At 40.1% G+C, this 23,046-nt stretch overlaps 1 protein-coding gene across 1 annotated transcript; it reads left to right on the top strand.

The window, feature by feature from the left end:
• The first annotated feature begins 5,907 nt into the window (after positions 1–5,907).
• LOC140496206 (small ribosomal subunit protein uS12-like) lies at positions 5,908–6,273 on the top strand. Its single transcript, XM_072595704.1, has one exon. The coding sequence runs from the start codon at positions 5,908–5,910 to the stop codon at positions 6,271–6,273; it is 366 nt and encodes a 121-aa protein (XP_072451805.1).
• The last annotated feature ends 16,773 nt before the right edge of the window (positions 6,274–23,046 follow it).

The raw sequence follows: 23,046 nt of genomic DNA, 5'->3' as shown, positions 1-23,046 counted from the left end.
GTATAGGACCATCGCACATGCACAGGGGTACACTACAGGGTGCCACATCGCACACTACAAGGGTAGCACCGGTAGAGTTGCTAATGGAAAGAATACTCCAAACGGGTTAAGTTTGATCTCCCTGACCTGTGGGGGGGGGGTGAAATGGCAGTAGGAACTCCAGTGCCAGACATAAGAATCTGCCAAGCAAGAGAGACAGTTTGCTACAGGGGATGAAGCTTGGTGTAAGAATCACAGAAATGGCTTGATCCGGTGATAAAAAGTCCCAGGAGGCTGTCCGAGAGAAAACACCACCTATATCCACGGATGGTGAGCAATGTAATGTTTGGAAAGGGGTCAGCCAACTGGACCTCAGAATATGAATTCCCTGATTAGGGCTGTTAATCTGGGCCAATCAGGGAGCCCTAGCTGACATATATATTAAAAAAAATGAGTGTCAGAGATACTGACACACTAGTACCTGATTCCGAATGAGGCAGTATTAGATTCAAAAAATGTTCATGTGTAAATAAAGGGTGACTTGGTGATGGAATATTGGTATCTGTGGAGTTATTTCAGTGGGCAACCATGATTAGTTACTCTCCATTTCATTGTTTTTCCTTTCAATTTCAATCTCATTGTTTTATTTTCACTTCAAGGCATACTACACTAGACATCACGATGGGTTAGCAGTTAGTACTGCAGCCTCACAGCGTCAGGGACATGGGCTTGGTTCCAACCTCGGGTGACAGCCTATGTGCAATTTGCACGTTCTCTCCTTGTCTATGTGGATTTCCTCCAGGTAAGTTATTGAGAATGAAGATATTTGTGCAGTATCATCCAATAGAGGAGGCAGAGGTCAAATTTGAAATGTTGGTTTTGGAATTTATATGGTCTGTCCATCACTTGCTGCTTATCTTTTTCGCATCCAACTGCTCCTTATTTGAGTAGCTTCACCATGTTGACACCATTTTTAGGTATACATGGTGCTATGAATCAGATCAAACCCCTCCAAATCTATTAAGAAAATAGCCTTGACCCTAAGCTTTACTTATTTTAAAGGTAAGTGTAAGGCTTTGCATTCCAGATAAAATTCTATTGAGAAACTACTCAACTTTCAGCAAATCAAGCTTTACAGATGAAATAAAAAGAAAAGAATTGGCTTAACTTTAACTCTATTGAGCTGCTTAACAAAATAATATACATTAACAACTATTGATCAACTGCTGCAATATATTAACATCCCATAAACACACCTTTTGGCAAAGGCAAATTCAGTAAAATAGGTTGTTTCACATACAATTCCAGCAGCAGGAAGGGAACTGAAGCTTTGAGCTGTAACAGAGAGATGAATAAGAGCTTTCACATCCAGCTTCAAGACCCCAGCAACTGCAGAAAGCTAAAACCAAAAGTCCTATTTCTGTGGGAGCTTGACACCACTCATTCAAGCTGTTTATGTTGTTCCAACTTTTTTAAAAAAAACAAGGTCTATCATGCTGTTTAGTTTAAGCCTTACATTACCAAGTATGTAACACAAGGAGAAAGACTTCTAATCATGCTAACACTGTAATTGGATATTGATTTACAGACAGAAAATACCAAAATAAGTGAAAATTTAGAAATGGAAGAAGATTCCCCATTATTTGAAATAAAGCATGTAAAATTAGGACATGATGTCACTTAATGTCTTGGCCTTTGCCCCTTCTCTAATCAGTAATGAGTTCACCCTCTCTGCTGATTAGTTTTCTTTCAGGTTTACCGTACATCTTCCATATTAGTAGATGTTTGGACATATGTTAGCCCATAGGTTGTCTAACCAGAGGTAAATTGGATTTTATTTTTGTGTTTTTAAACAAGTTTCAAGAACTGTGTCAGTGTTGGTGCCACAGCAAGAAACCAGGAGCACCATAAACTGGTTATAACCTAGTTCCTGTTATCAAATTTAAATTAATGGTTTTGCCTTTCAGAGTCTAGCCTTGATCACTCAAGCCATGTGGAGGACTTCACATTAAATCACCACGTTCCTATAAGAATAGACAAAAGGTGTAGCTGAAAAGGTTGAGTCAGCTGTACTTAGTTAAGAGTGAAGTCTTCAGTCAGATTGTCAGTAATAGCAAAAGCAAATGGAAAATGAAGATTGTGCTGGTGGGCTGACTTATGTTTGGAGAAAGATTCCTCCATTGTTTTGACCCCTCTTTCACTAGGGTCTTTACTTTAGTGACAGATAAAGGTCTGCCAAATTAGAATCTTAGACAACTTTCAGTTTATCAATAACTCTTTTTAGTTCTTAGTGAGCATGCAATCTACATATTATCTAATTGTATAAGTAGAATCTAGATACTACCCATATGTGGCAAACTGGCCAGGTTTGAATCTATTCTTTTCTGAGTTCCACACTCGGGTCTTTTCTTTGCGATGATGCATCTCGAGTTGATACTGTTGATGTGCCTGTCTTTTTTAGTATGTTTTCTCCTAGTCCTCCAGACTGCTTGATGTCATGCACCCTTGGCCAAGACCCTTGTAGGTCTGTACACATTGTCCAAGAGGAGTGTAAAGAGGAATCCGTTTCCACTCTTAGCACCAGGCATTTGTTTTGGTCAGCATTTCCCTTTTTTACAACAGGCTGACTCAATGTCTTTGTGAAGTCAGTACAACTTCCCATCATGCTTGTTGAGCATCAGCTATTAGCCATGAGGCCAAAGTTATCCACAAATTCACAATTTGTTCCTAGAATGCAGCCAGGAATCATAACAACAAAAACAAGAATGGACTCACAAAGGAAATTTATATGGAAGCAACAAGTTTGGAAAAGGAGATATTAGAGGGACCCTGATAGTTTGAATCTGAAATATTTTTGAGATGTGAAATTTCTAAAGGAATTTTAATAAGTTACTTTTGGAAACCTGAGATGCTTCAGTGAACTTGTAAGGAATGTTGATGTTTGGAATCAAATAGGAATGTTTGATTTTATAAATATTTTACTGGATAGTAGAAGTTTTCTAAGACTTGTGAATGAAATAGAATGGTAATAATGATAGAAACAGTATGCATGTCTTATTTTGAGAACTTGGAATCTGTTACTGTATGGTTTGATTAAATATATTAGTATGGCATTAATATAGGTCATAGTGAAAGAAGATTGCAAATAAGACAAGCATCTGTGATGAAGTTTGGATTGGAACATTTAAAATTTGGGAACTATAATAGGAACACCAAAAGTTGGAATTGATTTATTGGAAAGAGAAATATAGAATCTTTTAAATTCATTCACTTGGAAGTCAAAGTATTTGTGCCTAAATGCCATTAGGTAAGAACTGGCAATGATTTCTAAGAGAATAGTATTGAGTGAGGTAATGTGTATGTGAGGAATACAGACAGAATTAGATCAGGGATACATTGCATGGAGTGAGCGATTAAGAAAGTTTGTTAAGTGGCTAGGCATAAAAGAGAAGTTTCATGTCTCCTACCACCTGCAGAGGTCCGGCATGCTGGAGCAAATTAACAGGACATGAATTAGTGACTAGATTAACTCCATATGATTCAATGACAAGAAGGGCAGTGGTAGGGATGTTATAATTGCTAGTGAGGAAGTAGGAAGTGACGAGTTAAAAGACTTGCGAGAAAGTGTGCTGATAGCTGCACTGACTACAACAAGATGTTGAGGATTAGCAGATCATAAATAAGATGTATGACATATACACAGACAAATGCAGTTACAGATTTTGTTTGAATATAATTCTACTGCTGCTGTTGGAATTCAGAGCCATGTGATGCACTGTTGTAAGTTGTACGACACATTAGGCTACTTAGTACAATAAGCCCTTGTTAGTGGGGACGGTATGTTATCATAGATATTGGATTGGCTAATTAATAGAAGACCAAAAGTTGGCATAAAGGGGTTATTTTCAAGATAGCAACCTGTAACTAGAGGTGTACCACCAGAATCAGTGCTGGAACCACAACTACTTACAATATATATTAACAACTTGAATGAGGAAAATGAATGTACTATCGGTAAGTTTGTGGATGAGAGTGACACAAATAGTCTGCACAGGGATATAATTAAGTGAATGGGCAAATACTTGGCAGATCGAATATAATGTGGGAAAATATGAGGGTATGCACTTTGGCAGGAAGAACACTAAAAGTTAAATATTACTTCAATGGAGAAAGACTGCAGAAAACTACAGAATAGAGGGATTTAGGAGTCCTTGTCTGTGAACTGCAAAAAACTGCCACCCAAATTCAGCAGATAATAGGGAAGGTCAAGTGAAATATTGGCCTTTATTTCATAAGGAATGGAGCGTAAAAGTAAGGAAGCTTAGCGAAAACTATACAAGGCATTTGTCAGCCCACAACGTGAACAGTTTGGGCCCCCTTATCTTATGTAAAATGTACTAGCACTGGAAACAGTCCAGTAAAAGTTGACTCTTATTGGAGTCAAAATTTTAACTCTGTTTCTGTCCTCACTGGTGCTGCCAGATCTGAGATTTTCTGTGTTTGTTTCAGATTTCCAGCATCTGCAGTATTTTACTTTTATCAGGGAAGGAGGGACCATCTTATGAGGGGAGGGTGAGAATGTTGGGCTTGTAATTTAGAAAAATGGTAGGTGACCTTATTGAAATATAAAAGATTTTTAGAGGACTTGATAGTATAGATGTAGAACCTTTGCTTTCCTAGTGAGGTTTGAGAAGAGTTTTAGCTCAGGTTGAGGTTCTGGATGTAGGTTTGCTTGCTGAGCTGGAAGGTTAATTTCCAGACGTTTCGTCACCCCTTGGCTACCATAATACTCAGAACCCTTGGCGTCATGGTAGCCCACAAACCCACCAACACACTAAACCAGCAGCTAATGAACTTGAAAGACCCTCTACAAACAACAAGCAAAACTAATGTCATTTACAAAATACCGTGCAAGGACTGTAACAAACACAACATTGGACAAACAGGCAGAAAACCAGCCACCAGGATACATGAACATCTACTAGCCACAAAACGACATGACCCTCCCTCACTAGTATCCTTACATACAGATGAGGAAAGACACTACTTTGACTGGGACAACACATCATTCTCAGACAAGCCAAACAGAGACATGCACGAGAATTCCTAGAAGCATGGCATTCCAACCAGAACTCTTATCAACAAACACATTGAGTTAGACCCTATCTACCACCCTCAGAGATAAATAATAGGAAATGACAACACCGCAGGAAATGACATCACCAACCCAAAGAAACTCAAACATATAAATATCAACAGTGCTTCGCCCGGAGACCCACTGAAGATGTTAACTCGTAGGGTGACGAAACGTCTGGAAATGAACCTTCCAGCTCAGCGAGCAAACCTACACCCATACCTTTGTTTTGCCTCTGTGAGAGAGTTTGGACTAGAGAGCATAATCTTCTAATCAGGATTTGCACATTTAAGATAGAATTGAGGAATTCCATATCTGAGGCTTCTAAATCTATGGAGTTCTTTACCACAGAGGGACGTCTGAAGGACTCCTGAAGTGTACATTCCCTCTGCTGCCAGAAAAAATCTGCTCCTGATAATATTCTGCTTGTGGAATTCGCAACTTTTGTACTGAAGGTGACGTGATGGCATTGAAAAATGTGCCAACACTATTAACAGCTCATCAATAATCCAGAATTATTTTTTAAATAAAAACAAAGGCCTGGGGAAACACAGCTGGTCTGGCTTCATCTGTGAAGAGGGAAACTGAGTTAACATTTTCAATCCGCTGTTTGAAGTTTTAGACAGAGTGACACAACTGGTTGATGAGGGGAGTGCAGTTGATGTAGGTTTTATGGATTTTCGGAAAGCCTTCAACAACGTCCTTTTTTGCTGCAAGACCGAATCTGCCACCATGGATAAATGCCATATTCATCAAACAGCCAAAGAGTTGCATAACCTTCAGTGTGATCAGAAATGGCATGTAAGCAATACAAAAAAGCCCACTTAGGAACTGCCCTGAAGGTCAACCCATTCAGTGGTGCCTCCCATGCCAAAGGACTAGTGTTGGCAAAAGTTAGTGTTGAGGCTAAGCACTCCAATTCTGCCATCAAAAAGTGTGTTCAACTCCAACTTACTAAGAATGGCAAGAAAATCATGGCTTTTGTTCCTGATGACAACTGCTTGAATTTCATTGTACAAAATAAGGCAGTTCTGGTCGCTGGTATTGCTCGTATGGGCCATGGTGTCAGTGATATTTCTGATGTCACTTTCCAGCTAGTGAAAGTAACCAATGTTATCTCTCCTGGCCTACGAAAATGCAAGAAGAGACCAAGATCTTAAAATTTTCAGTATGCTAGCAAAGATGCCCAAATACTTCTTTTTATTTTTAAAGTATTTTAAAGAAGGTCAAAACAAGTGGGATCCAGGGTAACCTAGCAAGCTGGATCCAAAGTTAGCTTAGTGGCAGGAGATGGTGGTGATAGAAGGCTTTTTGTGTGTTCTGGAGGCCACTGTCCAATTGCATACCATAGGGTCAGTGCTGAATCCCTTATTGCTTGTGCTATATGATGTAGATGAGAATGTGTAAGTATGTAAAAGTTTGGCTGGGTATGTGACAGTGATATAGAAGATTTTAGGATACAAGAGATTGTAGACAGATTGATCAGCTGGGCAGATCAGTGGCAAATGGAAATTTATCCTGATAAGTGTGAGATGATGCACTTTGGAAGAAGAGACAAGACAAAGGAGTACTCCATAAATGGCAGGACAGTGGGAAACTTTTCGGCATGGGGATCTTGAGGTGCTTGTCTAGAGATCCCTGAATTCAGCAGAACAGGTTAAAAGGATAGTTAAGAAGTTATATCTCACACATAGCTTTATCAATCAAGGCATAGATATAAGGGCAGAGAGGATATGTTGGAGCTGTACTTTGTTTAGGCCACAGCTGGAGTGCTGTGTACAATTATGGTCACAGCAGTATATAGGTAGGATGTAATGGGAGATGGTGTAGAGGAGATTTGCAGGAATGTTGCATGGAATGGGCATCTTGGCTGCAAAGAGAGGTTGAATAAATTTGGGTTGTTTTCTTTGGAGCAGAGCAAGTTGAGAGAAGACTTGATAAAGGTGTATAAAGTTATGAGGACATAGACAGAAAGCAGCTGTTCCACTTAGTTGAAGGGTCAAGAACAAGGGGCATAATTTTAAGGTGAAAGATGTAAGGTTTAGGGGGGAATTTGAGGATAAATGTTTTCATCCAGAAGATGATGGGAGTCTGAAATGCACTGCCTGGTAGGGTAGTTAAGATGGGTCTTCTCATAACCTTAAAAAAATTTTTGGATGAACACTTAAAGTTCATAATATTCAAGACTTGGGGCCTTCTGCTGGAAACTAGAAATAGTGTAAGTATAGTGCATTTTTGGTGGTACAGACTCAGTGGGCCAAACGGCCTCTACATATGGATCCATGAGGGCTGTCAAAGCTTGGTTGTTAAGCATATTTAAATAGATTTTAAATCAGTAAGTGAAACAAGGGTTATTGAGAAAGGCAAGGAAAGTGGAGTTGAGGGTTATCAGATCAATTATGATCTCATTGAATAAAGAAGCAGACTCGATGGGCTGAATGATCTACTTCTGCTTTTACATCTTATGGTCTTAGATACTGAAATATTGAGTTAAGTTTTCCCTTTTTGTTGGGCAAAATGTCTTTTCGAGGCAAGTTTACCATTGACTATGTCAAATTTTTTCATGGAATCTTCTGCTCTTCTGCTTATTAATTATGCAGCTAATCTTTTTGACACCTGTCTTGTGTTGATACACAGCAAGAGAGGTGCAAGTGTTGCCACTGCTGGGAACTTGTGAAGTTCATGCCTCTGGCATCCTATTAAAACTCTAGCTGCACACCACTTCATACGTTGCAAGTCAGACACAACATTCAAACTGTGGTCCAGCATCATTTTCTGAAAATAAATGGCGCAGGAAAGTAAATTAGCTCCATGGTTTGCCGACAGGGATTTGCAGATGCTGGTGGATGAGGTGGTGAAAAGAGGAGTACTGTAGTGCTTTTTTTCTTCTGATCAGCAAAGGAGGACACACACCAGGCTCAGCCAGCCTATACCAAAATAGGTTTATGCAGTGCATGTTCTGGGTGAAAGGATATGTCTAGCAGTGCAGAAAGAAGCTAAGTGATCTTTTATGCTCTGCAAGGATAAGTGCCACTATCTTCTCTCTGCTGCCCCACACTCACAGCGCCACCACTCACTCTTGTCACTGCACTTGCGTCTCACCAAAGCCCATGGATTACAGCATTTACAGTGGCATGCGGCCTGTCCATCCAGTGGCTCTCACCCATCTCATTCTCCCAAATTACTGATCTTTTATTCCCTCTGCGCAGCCTGCTCTCTGGGGACACATCTTTCCTACCCCTTTATCACCACTGATGACTCTCTCATTCACTTCTGCCTTACCCAAAGCTTCTTTTGTCTGAAGGAAAAAAGTGTCCAAACCAAGCAGAAAGTGAAAACCAGCGATGGCAGTCTTAAGGCTCCTCATCCTGTACTTGATTTTGGCTGGAGTAGAGCATGACCACTCATGGAGACCACGATGGGCAACCAACGCAGTGAAAGTTACACTGCTCCCACATTAACACCAGCACAAGCTATTATCCTTTTTAAAGAACTATTTCCCTCTTTTCTCTTATGCAGACACTAGCAATACACATTGAACATCTACCATAAAAGAAAATGCTGCTGATCCTCTGCTTCATTTCCACTTTTGAAGGTGTACTCAACAGATCTGGGCCCTCTGGGACCAATGCTCTTAGGGACAACCAGGCCAACAGGACTATCGACCAGAGCAAGCTTCTTCTATCCCAGCTCCGGGATTCAGGACTGCACTTAGATATAGTGGGAGAGAAAGGAAGAAAAAAAAACTAGCTGAATGAACATTGCAATGATGATATCGATGACACATCATTATAAATAACCTTGTTGTTTTTAAACTATATGTTCCCTTGCACTCAAGTTGAGTTGAGGATTATCAGATCAATCATAATCTCATTGACTGGTGGAGCAGATTTGATGGGCTGAAGGGAGCTGGTGAATTCAGATCCACTTGAAAGGAGATTCCAAGGATGAAAGAACTTATAATGGTCAAATATTGCTTATCTCTCTTAAGCAACTGATTCTTTGATTGCAGATAGCTTCAGACACCATGGATGCTTGAATTATGAAGTTCACTGCAACCAAGGTGTTGCACTTTACTTTGGGCAACGGTGAGACTACAAGCGATGTGTAGAGACTGTGGTAGTGTCTACCCTGCACAAATCATACATGTTTACACCCTGCTTGTGAGAGAGACCAGGGACTGAGTGATGATTCCAAAAATTTCTAGAGGCAAACTTTCATTCTAGCTAGGAGAAAGTGAGGACTGCAGATGCTGGAGATCAGAGCTGAAAATGTATTGCTGGAAAAGCGCAGCAGGTCAGGCAGCATCCAAGGAGCAAGAGAATCGACGTTTCGGGCATGAGCCCTTCTTCAGGAATCTTCAGGATTTTCCAGCAACACATTTTCAGCTTTCATTCTATCTAATCAACTTTTCAAGAGCCCACACTGCTGAGAGGCTGAGAGGTGTGCACAGGGAAATTGACCTCATATCTCACCCTCATAGTGCATTAGCCTGTCAAGCGAAGCTGCCCAAAGTGCTGACTTACCTAGGTTAATTGCTGTTCTACAGGATACTCAAGCATTTCCGGGTAATTGACGAAGCATGTGGATGAAGGTAGAGCAGTTGATGTAGTGTACATGGATTTGATAAGGTTCCCCATGGTAGGCTTGTGCAGAAAGTCAGGAGGCATGGGATAGTGGGAAATTTGGCCAGTTGGATAGAGAACTGGCCAACCGGTCGAAGTCAGAGAGTGGTGGTAGATGGTAAATATTCAGCCTGGAGCCCAGTTACAAGTGGAGTTCCGCAGAGATCAGTTCTGGGTCCTCTGCTGTTTGTAATTTTTATTAATGACTTGGAAGAGGGAGTCAAGGGTGGGTCAGTAAATTTGCAGACGATACGAAGATTGATGGAGTTGTGGATAGTGAGGAGGACTGTTGTCGGCTGCAAAGGGACTTAGATATGATGCAGAGCTGGGCTGAGGAGTGGCAGATGGAGCTCAACCCTGTCAAGTGTGAAGTTGTCCATTTTGGAAGGACAAATAAGAATGTGGAATACAGGGTTAATGGTAGGGTTCTTAGTAAGGTGGAGGAGCAGAAGGATCTTGGGGTCTATGTTCATAGATCTTTGAAAGTTGCCACTCAGGTGGATAGAGCTTGTAAGAAGGCCTATGGTGTACTAGCGTTCATTAGCAGAGGGATTGAATTCAAGAGTCGTGAAGTGATGTTGCAGCTGTATAGAACCTTGGTAAGGCCACATTTGGAGTACTGTGTGCAGTTCTGGTCGCCTCACTTTAGGAAAGATCTGGAAGCTTTGGAGAGGGTGCAGAGGAGATTTACCAGGATGTTGCCTGGAATAGAGAATAGGTCGTACGAGGATAGGTTGAGAGTGCTAGGCCTTTTCTCATTGGAACGGCGAAGGATGAGGGGTGACTTGATAGAGGTTTATAAGATGATCAGGGGAATAGATAGAGTAGACAGAGACTTTTTCCCCGGGTACAACAGAGTGTTACAAGGGGACATAAATTTAAGGTGAAGGGTGGAAGGTATGGGGGGATGTCAGGAGTAGGTTCTTTACCCAGAGAGTGGTGGGGGCATGGAATGCGCTGCCTGTGGGAGTGGCAGAGTCACAATCATTGGTGACCTTTAAGCGGCAATTGGATAGGTGCTTAAGCTAGGACAAATGTTTGGCACAACATCGTGGGCCGAAGGGCCTGTTCTGTGCTGTATTGTTCTATGTTCTATGTTCTTTGCCAACTCTGAAATATTGAAGAGAAATGTTGAAGGCTAACTGGTGATGGAAGGGTCAATAGGTAGATCCTTGGAATTGCTCTCAAACTGCTGCCTATCAGAGAGACTTCACTGCACACCACTCTATCATTTGTTGACTGAAGCCTTAAAAGCAATCTATTCTTGGAACCTTGCAATGCTAGTACCATGTCTGTCTGACTGCTGCTTTCTGCCTAGTAATTAGCAGGACCTGCAAAGTGTAGATACTTGAAAGTAGGATCACCTGAAGATACCAAGCATACAATCATATGGATGTGAAAACAATGCAAAGGTTCAGGACTGCAAAAGTAACCAAGTCCAACCGGTCAGGGGCTGCTTGTAATGTGGCCAACAAAAAGTTACATAATGAGGGGAAATCCATACCTAGTTCATCCTGGTGGAGGATTTCAGTTATGTCCTGTCTGGCTTCTCGCACTTAATAGCCTTAGCTCTATCATGCACTGTTGGATGACCCTTCAGGTCAATGTCCTGATCATTTCTCCTCTTCATCCCCAGAGATTGTTATTGTCTCCTCATTTCCTTTGTATCCAGATGTCACTTCCTCCTCCTTTTGTTGGCTTTAGTTAGTGAAGGAAAAGAATGCAATAGTAATGTGATGCATCCTCTGGGCTATACTAGCGGGCCCTGCTGGAGCATTCCCTGTGTTGAAACTTTATTTTGAGGAGACCTATGGTCTGTTTCACTAAGGTCTTGGCGGAACCATTGGTAGCATTGTATTCTGTGTCATATAAAGGTACCATCAGTCATGTTTGGAGAGATAGTCCTTGTTTCCCAGCATTCATCCTAAAAGACAGTACCTTGGAAAGATGGAAGAACCTGAGAATTCTGTAGTTAACATGCTGTAGATGAAATTTTACACTACTATAAATGCATTTGAGAAGGAATACCCCAAGGCCTTATTCATTGTAACCTAGTGACTCCAATCAGGCCAACCTCGAGAGTGCTACCAAAATACCAACAACATGTCTGCAGTGGCACCAGGGGACCAAACATCCTTGATCATTGCTACACAACTATCAAAGATGCCTACGGCTTCATACACTGTCCGCACTTTTGAAAATCATATGAAACACTGTATTCCTTCTCCAGCTTACGAGCAGAAGTTATATGAGAGGACCCAGTACAGTAAGTAGTACAGTGCTAGTCTGAGGCAGCAGAATAGCTTTTGTGGGCATGCTTGGAATTGGTGAACCAGTACATATTCAAGAATTCGGTGGCCAACCTAGACGAGTATGACACCACCATCACGGACTTCATTCGCAAGCATGTCGAGGATTGTGTGCCAAAGAAGTCAGTCTGTTTGTTCCCCAACCAGAAACTATGGATGAACCAGGAAATCCATTGCCTACTGAAGACCAGGCATACAGTGTTAAGTCAGACAACCCAGACCTTTATAGGAAATCCAGTCACAATTTCCACAAGATCATTAGAGATGCCAAGAGGCAATACAGGACTAAGTTAGAGACCCAAACTAACCACACGTTAGTTTGGCCTGCATAACATAACGGGCTACAAAATGAAGCAGAACAGAAAAGTGGACAAAACTACATCACTCCCTGATGCGCTCAATGCTTTTTATACTTGATTCGAGCAGAAGGTCAGTGAAACAGTATCACCTCTCCTGACAGCCCCAGATGTTCCAGTTCCCTCAGTTACCTATGCAGATACCAGATTGGCCTTCTTGAGAGTGAACCCATGGAAAGCGACTGGTCCAGATGGAATCCCAGCTGTGCACTCTGATCCTGTGAGGACGAGCTAGCGGGAGTGATCGCTGACATCTTTAACCTCTCCTTGCGACAATCTGAAGTCCCCACCTACTTCACGAAAACCTCCTCATCCCGGTACCAAAGAAAAAACAACGTGCCTTAATGACTACTGCCTGGTGGCTCTGACCTCCATAATTATGAAGTGTTTTGAGAGGTTAGTCATAGCTCACATCAACTTTAGCCTCCTAGCCTACAATTTGCCTACTGGTGCAACACGTCCATGGTAGATGCTATTTCCTCAGCTCTACACTTATCCCTGGAACATCTGGATAATAAGGAAATTTACATCTGGGTTCTGCTTATTGACAGTTCTGCCTTCAACACTATTATTCTAATCAAGCTGATCTCCAAACTCCGAATTCTAGGTCTCTGCTCCACCTTCTGTAACTGAATCTTCAACTTCCTGACACACAGACTGCAATCAGTGAAGATAGCAGCAGCACTTCCTGATGAAGGGCTTTTGCTCAAAACATTGATTTTCCTGCTCCTCAGATGCTGCCTGACCTGTTGTGCTTTTCCAGCACCACTCTAATCAGCACTTTTTCCATGACAATCGTCAACAGCGGCACCCTATAAGGATGTTTACTGAGCCCCTTACTGTACTCCCAGTACACTAATGACTGTGTGGTCAAATTTTGTCAAATGCCGCCTGCAAGTTTGCTGAAGACACCACCATTGTAGGCTGGATATCCAACAGTAACAAGTCAGAATACAGGAAAGATTTCGAATACTTGGTGACGTAGTTCAAAGATAACAATCTCCCCCTCAATAGTTTCAGCAAAACTAAAAACCTGGGCATCGACTTCAGGAATCAGGAGGAGGACTAACCCATATCTATATGAATGGAGCTGAGGTGGAGATGGTCAAGAGTGTCAATATCCGAGGAGTCATGATGACCATCACATCAATATGGGCGGTCCAAGGCAGGTTGTTGGTGAAGAAGGTGCAACAATGCCTCTTCTTCCTCTGGAGGCTAAGGAAATTTGCCTTTTCTGTAAGGACCCTCACCAACCTTTACAGATGCACCATAGAAAGCATTCTATTTGGATGCATCATGGTTTGATACAGCAGCTGTTCTGCCCAGGAGCCATAAGAAACTACAGAGAGTTGTGAACACAGTCAGGTTATCACTCAAGCCAACCTTCCATCCATTGACTCCATCTGCACTTCTCATTGCCATGGAAAGGCAGCCAATTTCATCAAAGAAACCTTCCACCCTGGTTTTAAACTCTTCCAACTTCTTCCATCATGCAGAAGATACAAAAGCTCAAATACATACACCAACAGATTCAAGAACAACATTTTCCCCACTGTTATTGGACTTTTGAATGGACTTCTCAAATTTCAAATTTAATGTTGATCTTGCTTTTATGGACCTTCTTTGCAGCTATAACTTTGTATTTGTCACTCTGTTCAATCACCATGTGATCTTAATGTCTTTGTATGTTATGATCTGCCTATACTGTGAGTAAAACAAAATTTTTCACTGTACTTAGGTAAGTTGACAATAATAAATCAAATCAAATCATGATACCTCCCAGGATATTTGGAGGACATCTCAAAAAAACTGGCCTCAGTAACCATTGATAAGTTAAACATTGATGGAATGAATGTCTTTACTGTTAACTAACTTTATGGGTTGATAATAAAGCATTCTCAAAATAATGTGGTTGCAGTGTATCACATTCTACACCTTGTGGAAACCAAAACGATTGAAGAATCCCACTGACAGGACTGCTTGACCCTTCTCATCACAAGGGAATGATGTTAACTGATCCAGTCTGAAAATAGAATCATTGGTATTTGAGGATCAAGCAGTGGGTGATGCTATGCAGGTTCTCAGTTGATAAATGAAATGAGACATTGCATAAAAATTCAGCTGATCGCCTGGCACATTCATTGTCTCCGGCCTCCTCTGGTTTTCTGAGAACTGTTGGATGGGAAGCTCCATTCATTCTCTTCTGCTTTCTTGGGGGATCTTCACCTCTGGAGGCTGTGTGACAGTTGTTGAGGTTGCTGTCATTGCTGGGTTTGCTAGTGACATTGTACTTGGTCTGTACTTTGCCATTGTTTTCACTTATGAACCAAGGCAAAAGGAAGGCAACAACTGTGTGGTTCATCTCCAGTGTATGAAATAATGATCTGTGGTGAATACCAGAAATAGAATTGCACATCAGAAAGACACTGCTGAGCCCTCACATCAAACACTATGAAATGTTATGTTATGTCCTGGTGCTGTGTGGTGTGGAGGCTTCATAAGGAGGACAATTTAATGCTTTGATATCTAGGTATATTGCAGGACTAAAGTGCTAATGCTGTTTTGGAGGAGTGAAAATATGACATTAATCTACCATGATAGCATCCTTCCCAAAAGAAAACTCGTGAACATCATAAACTGTATCCTTCCATACTTGCAGTTCAATGTGTGAACATGGCAGCTCTCAAGCATTGTCTTCCATTATGAAATGTGAAACAGAAATTGCAAAGCCCAGGTGAAGCTTTTAGTGTCTGAATAAATTTGTTAAACTAATGTGACAAGGAAGCAATTTGTTAAATTATGTAATAATCATGATTTCTTGAACATATTTAATGTTAAGTCTTGCAAAAAAAATTGCCCTGCCAAAGTATTGCAATTTGACATCAGATGGATGATATTACTGAAACTGTAGATCAATAATTAATGGGTATTTGGCAGGAGCAGCCATTGAAGAATTATTTTCTGTTCCCAAACTGCCTTACCAATGTCCTGTACAGCTGCAATGTGACCTCCCAATTCCTGTACTCAATACTCTGACCAATAAAAGAAAGCATACCAAATGCCTTCTTCACTATCCTATCCACCTGCGACTCCACTTTCAAGGAGCTATGAACCTGCACTCCAAGGTCTCTTTGTTCAGTCACACTCCCTAGGACCTTACAATTAAGTGTATAAGTCCTGCTAAGATTTGCTTTCCCACAATGCAGCACCTCGCATTTATCTGATTTAACTCTATCTGCCACTTCTCAGCCAAATGGTCCATCTGATCAAGATCCTGTTGTAATCTGCGGTAACCTTCGCTGTTCACTACACCTCCAATTTTGGTGTCATCTGCAAACTTACTAAATGTGCCTCTTATGCTCGCATCCAAATAGTGACCTGATAGAAACATGCAAGCCATAAATGCCCCAGGTATCCAAAGTGAAGTCCTTAAGGACTGAAGTAGTGTTTCTATATTGGTATGAAAGTAGGTATGATAATTGTGTGAGCTTGATAATTTAGTGTGTTTACTTGTTTGGCTGAATGGTGGAAAGGATGAAGAGTGTTAGGGAAAAAGTCATGAAAGTAGAATTGCCTGAAGCAAGTGATGAGTTGCTGCAGCCAGGAAACTGCTCTGACTTTTATATTGGGAATTTGTGCCGTGTGATTTCTCAAGGAAGGAATGGGACAAGTTCAACTAATAATAAAATGCAAATACATGATAATCCCTGCTCAATAATGAGATTCAACACTTGATTATTTAAACTTTAACAGAAAGTTTAGAAGTTTCATTCTTCCTGTTGAGAATCCTATTTTACGTTTTTCACAGTATTTTCACAACTTTCTTTCCATGCCATTTGAGGTAGTGGAAAATTTCACCCATTGTTTTTAATCGATTTTGACAGAGCTGCTCCCATTAATTACAATTCAAAGTTTAAAAGCAAAATAATGTGGATTCTGAAAATATGGAAAGAAATAGCCTTGTACCAAACATCCTAAGCGCTTTACAGCCAAGTGTATTGAAGTGTAGTCAATAATGCAGAATTTCAAGTCTCTGAGAATAAAGATAATTTAAACATTTCCTGCAGGTTTCTTACATCCTTAAACGTTTAATAGAAAAAGAAATATGTCAAGGTAGTTACAAACCTTAATTAAGAGAAAATGAAGAGGGCAGATTTTTAAAATTTGTGCATCATCGGTATCGCTGGTTGAAAAGCATTCATTGGCTATGTGTATTTGCCCTTGAAAATGTGGTGGTGAGCTACCTTCTTGAACCGCTGCAGTCATGTGCTATAGGTAGACCCACAATGTCCTTAGGGAGGGAATTCTAAGATTTTGACTTGGCAACAGTGAAGAAATGGTGATAAGTTTCCAAGTCAGGATGTTGAGTTGTCAATTGCAACATAACCTAATATATAGATGTAAAGCAGGGCTTACAGTGATCAAACTAATACATTGTAGATGTGTGTGAACAGATTTCTTATAGTAACGCAAATGCTATTTTTGAATTATTGTTGGCCTTAATTTGCAATTAACACATTATTATATTTGAGGCTTTTTTTGGGCATGTGGAAATTAACTTTATAATACTAATAACATAAGACCAAGCTAATTGAAAAATAACTTTTTATAAATTCTATAAATAACAACCTAATTTAAAGTCAGTGCAACTGTCAGTAGTTCAGGTAAAGTGTAAAACAGATAATTTTAAACAGACTAGGCAAAGAAGATCTCATGTTGGTAATTGCTAACAACATTGCTTCCATTAGCCTTAACATTGAATTACCTTAAACAATACTTTAAAGAGTTAAACAGCTGAAAGATTTCTCCAATCATCAGCCAGTTTCTTCATCCCATGTGCTTTCACAGGCATATGTAAATTAGACCTGACGGGAAAGCAAGGAGAGACCAAGACTGCAAGAGTAAATATGATCTCGTAGCTTTGTTTGTAATTCCTTCTTGTCATGTTCTTTTAAGTTGTGGCCCCAAAGAACCCGAAGACAAAGTAGACTAGAGAGTTAGTGCATTTTTTTCTTATTGCTGTAGTTTTGAATTTAAGCCTTACAAGGAAAGACAAATCAAGAGCTGGGATTTGAACTTCTGCATTTTTGCAAGTAGAGGCTGTTTTTATCTGGTCTCTTTTTTTTTGTGGCTTTCTCTCTGTGATATTAACTGAGTTCATTGAATTTCAGTATTTCAGGTATGATTAGTTTTTAACAACCATTGGTGAAATAGCTTGTGCCTTTGTACAAGATTTCATGCATCAGTTGCAGGCATTGCTGAGTTTTGCTTTTCACAATTAGTGCAATGTGCTGCCTAAATATGTTGGGAAAAGCAGGCTTTGTTTTACTGTAGGCTATTTCATTGTTGAATCCCTTCCAGTTGAATTTGATATGAAATAGTGTGCGATTCTATGAATTGTCTGTTTTAAGGATATTTTTGGAGCCTGAAAACCATATCTTACACTTTTACAATTTGATCAGAATTACTAATTTTTTTTTGTCTTGTTAAAATATTTAGTGATGTGAATAACAAAGTAAAAGTTATTTTTATGCTTCAGTAATTAACTTAGAAATATGTGACTGCAACTCCTTTTTTTGAATGTGAAATAGGTTAAGTATTTTCATTGGGGGACGGAGAAACGGTTGGAATAAAGGATAATAGTTAGCATGTATTTATGTGAAATAAATTTACTACATAGTAAGTTACAGTATTTATTCTGCTGAAAGGCATCCATTGGGCTGTTGCAAGATTGTCATTAATGATTCTGGTCAGCTTTTGAGTTTTGCCCTGGTTACTGCTTTACCCAAAAAGAATGAAGGCAGAAGCTAAGGTCTTTAGCATTGCTTTGTTACATCTGGAAATGTATTTGTTGGACAGCAGGTAATTAGGATTCTCAGCATGAAAGGATTATCTAAAAGACCAGGCAGGGGCATTTTGAACTTCAAACTGATTGCTGTTTACAGCCTTTAATTCTCCTTGAGGGAGTGTAGTGCCCAAGGAGATGCAAAAGTTTATCATTCAGACATTAAAATACACAATAGAAGTAGTTGTAGGATTCTGTAATTTTAAACAATCTTCATTGTGAAGTGGGGGATAACAATAAAGGAAACAAGTGAATAGTTTATGGAAACCCAGAAAATAGTAATTTCATAATTTTTGAGGTGATAGTTTCATGGCATTCAGATGTAGATTATGACAATGTTCAGGGAGAAAAAGTAGTTCATGTATGCATATTTGCTCGTCAAAGCTACTTTCAAGATGACCTGTTTTTGAATTATGCATTCAGTCAGATGATGGATGAACTTTAAGGAAAAAAATTCAACAGATTGTTGGTCATGGTGCTTGGTTGAGAAAAATGTATGCACTTGATATAGCATGTTTCATCAAATAAGTGGCCTGAAATTGAAATGCATGTCTTACGTTGGTCTTCTGTCATGATTTGGGATCTAAACCTATTAATGTACAGCATTGGTGAGGGAGAAACCTTATTAAAGATAAGCATTTTTTTTGGACCATATATGCCACATAATGCTACCAAATCAGTTGTAGTTGTATTTCCACTGAATTTATGTACATTATTCCTGCTAGACAAAAACAATTAATGAATCATTTCAAACCCATTGTGTTCTATCTGTGCGTTTGGCAGCTAATGTTTTTGTTTTACTATATTGCAAATTGATAGAACATTGTATGATACCATTTATTGCAAGTGAAATTTCCACACTGGTTTCTATTTGGGCACTTTAAATGGAACTTTGGATATAGAAGTCTGAACTCATTCAGATTACATGCACTTTATTAGTCTTTCAGAAATGTTTGCCCATTAAATGTATCTGGTCATTAAAATTTGACCAGAATTAATTTCATTAATAGCCAAGTTATCAGAACTGTAGAAAAGATTTTTGTCTTTATTATTTATTTCCAGGCCACCAAGAAGATAGACGTATTGAAGTAAACCAGTATATTGAATTAGATTCTTACTGTGTGTTGGATGTATTTTGATATTTCAGACACTGCTCACTATTTCTGCCTATCTGCTATATCCTTCCTGCTTTCACTCTCTTTCTCTCCTCTTTCAAATTTCCCACTTCCCCCATACCATCATCAAATACACGTGTTAAAATGATACTACAACTACTACTGAAAAACCTGATCTGAAAATGAATTTCAGGAGACTGAGCATTTTTCTTTAAATCTGCCAAAAAGAGAATTGAGAGAATCCTCTCATTAGGCTGACCGAATGTTCATCTGATCCCAAAAGTGGAACACTGCTGTTAAAACCCTTGACAATACATTGTGATAAAGCCACTAAAATAATCTCGTTTGTTTTGGCATGTGTTCTTTTAATTTATTATTTGTGGGGTAGCTTTTTGAGGCATTAATAGCTAAGAATCTGTGATACTGGTAGTATTCATAAATAGCCTTGAGTGTTGAAGTGCATTTCCTACTGAAAATGGACAAATGCCAGAGAACTCTTAGGACTCTGCTAAATGCAGCACATCAAGATGAAATGTAAAGTTACCCATGCTTATATCTACATTTTAAAGACTAGTTATAGACTATTATAAAAGTACTGTAGGAAAGATGTTGTGAAACTTGAAAGGGTTCAGAAAAGATTTACAAGGATGTTGCCCCAGGTTGGACGGTTTGAGCCATAGGGAAACGCTAAATAGGCTTGGCGAAAGTGAGGACTGCAGATGCTGGAGATTAGAGTTGAGAGTGTGGTGCTGGAAATGCACAGCAGGTCAGGCAGCACCCGAGGAGCAGGGAAAAAAAAATCAACGTTTCGAGCGAAAGCCCTTCATCAGGAATCAGCCTTTCCTGATGAAGGGATTTCATCCGAAACGTTGATTTCCTGCTCCGTGGATGCTGCCTGACCTGCTGTGCTTTTCCAACAGTACACTCAATGCTGAATAGGCTGGAGCTGGTGTCCCTGGAACGATGGTGGCTGATATTCGTATCAGGAAATTTCATGATAAGAATAACTCTAGGTTGGCCCACAGCAAAACCCAAAATCAAAGTGAGTTCTTGGCCTGTTACAATTTGTTGTTGATATGTGGATTGGGGAAACCAATGGAGTCCTACTAGTCTTAAATGGAGTAAGTTAAATTGTAGGCTGGTATTGAGGAGGGGCACCTGAAGAATTTATACCCTGGAAACTCCATCTGCATCTTGTTTGGAACAGTTGAATTGCTTAGTAATGTCTAAATCAGAACCAGTCAAGGTAAACATCTGGTTAAATAGTCATCCAGTTCAAATGGAGGTTGATACAGGCTTGGCTGTATCTATGACCACAGAAACAGTTTTTAATAAAATTTGCTGTGGACTACAGGTGTTAAGGTTTTGCAAGACTTCAGCTTAGGTTGAGAACCTATATGGGGAAGCGTTGGCAAATTAGTATATAATGTCTGTTCCACTTTTATGAAAGGCAGCCAGTTCGCTTACCAGGAATTTTAGTAGAAGGCTGGGGCAAAATCTTAATTGGGGAAAATTATTGCAAGTGCTTCGCCTGGCTTGGCTCAACCTTTTCCAAATAGAAAATGACTGCCTGAATGGAGTCTTAATTACATATATGCAAGTTTTCAAGGAAGGTCAACGGATTATCAGAGGAACCAAAGTGATTTTACATGTTGACCAGGAAACAATTTTTGCAATTCTGCAATAACTGAAAGAATTGCGGATGCTGTAAATCAGAAACAAAAACCAGAAGTCGCTGGAAAAAGCTCAGCACGTCTGGCAACATCTGTGAAGAGACATCAGAGTTAAATTTTCGATCCATTGATTCTTCCTCAAAACTGTTGGTAGCTAGGAAAATGTCGATTTAAATGCAGACGGTAGGATTGAGGGGAGGGGTAAGGCGTAACAGAGGTTTCCTCAACACCATTGTCGACAATCCCTACAACCAGGTTTGACTCATCTCCTGCACTTGCACCTTCACCCTCCCTTTGTCTGTACCTACCATCCTACCAGTATCCACATCCAGAAGATCATCAGCTGCCATTTCTGCCACCTCCAGCAAGACCCAACACCAGACATTTATTCCCCTCCTCTCCCTTGTGCGCCAACTGCATGGACCATTCTCTCTGGCACACCTTGTTCCACTCTACCTTCACTCCCAACACCTCTCATAGCGTCATGCCACCTTCCCCTCCAACCACCGTAGGTGTAACACCTGTCCATTACTTCCTTCTTCCTCAGTAACCAAAGGGCCAAACATTACTTCCAGGTGAAGCAGCACATCACACAACCTCGTCTACGGCATTTGCTTCTCACAATGTTGTCTCCTCTACTTTGGGGAATGAAGCATAGACTGGGTGAGCATTTGCCGAACATTTATGTTTTGCCCATAAAGAGACCCTGAGCTTCCAGTTGCTTGTCACTTTAATACCATCCTGTTCCCTGGCCAACATCTGTCTCAGGCCTGCTGCAGTCTTCCAGTGAAACTCAGCACAAGCTGGAAGAACACCTTTTTCCTCATGGGGAGCCTGCAACTCTCCAGATTATCAAATCTAATACTTTTAGGGCCTGAACTCTTCTGTCCTTTACCCCAACCCCACACACCAGCCTTGTCATCACAGTATGCCATTACACATTAGCCACTACTCATCTCCCATTAGCAGCTATTCACCCTCCTATCCAGATCATTACGTATTCCTTTGTCTGTCAAATTGCTCTTCTCTCTCCGTGGGCTTTATCCCCACCTATTGTTAACACCTTACCCTCTCTTCCCCCCTCCACCCTGCCTTCTGCATATAAACTGACATTGTCCTAGCTACCATCAGTTCTAAGAAAGGGTCACTGGATCCGAAATATTAACTCCAATTTCTCTTCACAGATGCTGCCAAACCTGCTGAGCTTTTCCAGCAACTTCTGGGTTTTTTTTGTTGCTGCAATTTGTTATGAAGATGTGGTATACCTTTTAAGAGAGTTAAAAGCAGCAGAACTACCAGACACAGTACTAAGTGTTCTCCAAAAGGTAACTGGATGAACAACTCGATTACTTCATTGCTTGGATACAAAAACAAATTCAAATTCGGCCATTCTGTTTAAATTGTACCCGAAACATAAACTCCAATCGAGTTTGAATTTAGTATACTGACAGTCTTAAAAACCAATGACACATTCTGATGCTCTGGAGTATAAGACCAGAGAAAATTGAATAGTTGAGGGGACAACTGCCAGGACCCAGCATGTAAGCAGACTGCTTGAAAATAGCTCTCTTAAAAGTAGCTTTTTGATCAGTAACCTGTGACACCGAAATTCTTAACAAGGAGAAAAAAAAGACAGAGTAAGATCTGAAGATAAGAACTTACAGTTGCCTGGTTTTGAGATAAGAAGTGTTGTTTTGTAAGTCCTAATTGGAGTTTTATTGGACTAATACTACAGAAGGGAAGGTAAAAGATAGGTTAGAGAAAGAAATTGTAAGTAGTGGTTAGTTAATTATTCTCTGTTATACTTTAAGAAATAAAGTTGTTAATTTTTACTTTACATAATTCTTGGCCAGTTGAATATTTACAGATTACTGCACGGGATAAATCTTTTCTGTGTTGCTAGTTTTAAATTAAGCAGAAAGGTTTACCCAGTCTCATAACAGTTTATGGTGACAAGGGTTATAATCCACTGCTGCAATATACTGGTAGGAGTTGAGAAACAATACATCA

Source organism: Chiloscyllium punctatum, chromosome 26 (assembly GCF_047496795.1).
Source record: "Chiloscyllium punctatum isolate Juve2018m chromosome 26, sChiPun1.3, whole genome shotgun sequence".
NCBI lineage: Eukaryota > Metazoa > Chordata > Chondrichthyes > Orectolobiformes > Hemiscylliidae > Chiloscyllium > Chiloscyllium punctatum.
Note: the sequence above shows the minus strand (reverse complement) of the source record. Positions and strands in the feature narration are given on the sequence as shown.

What these genes read in the sequence shown, in the direction of transcription:
- LOC140496206 (XM_072595704.1), top strand. Translation starts at nt 5,908, where the DNA reads ATGGCATGTAAGCAATACAAAAAAGCCCACTTAGGAACTGCCCTGAAG.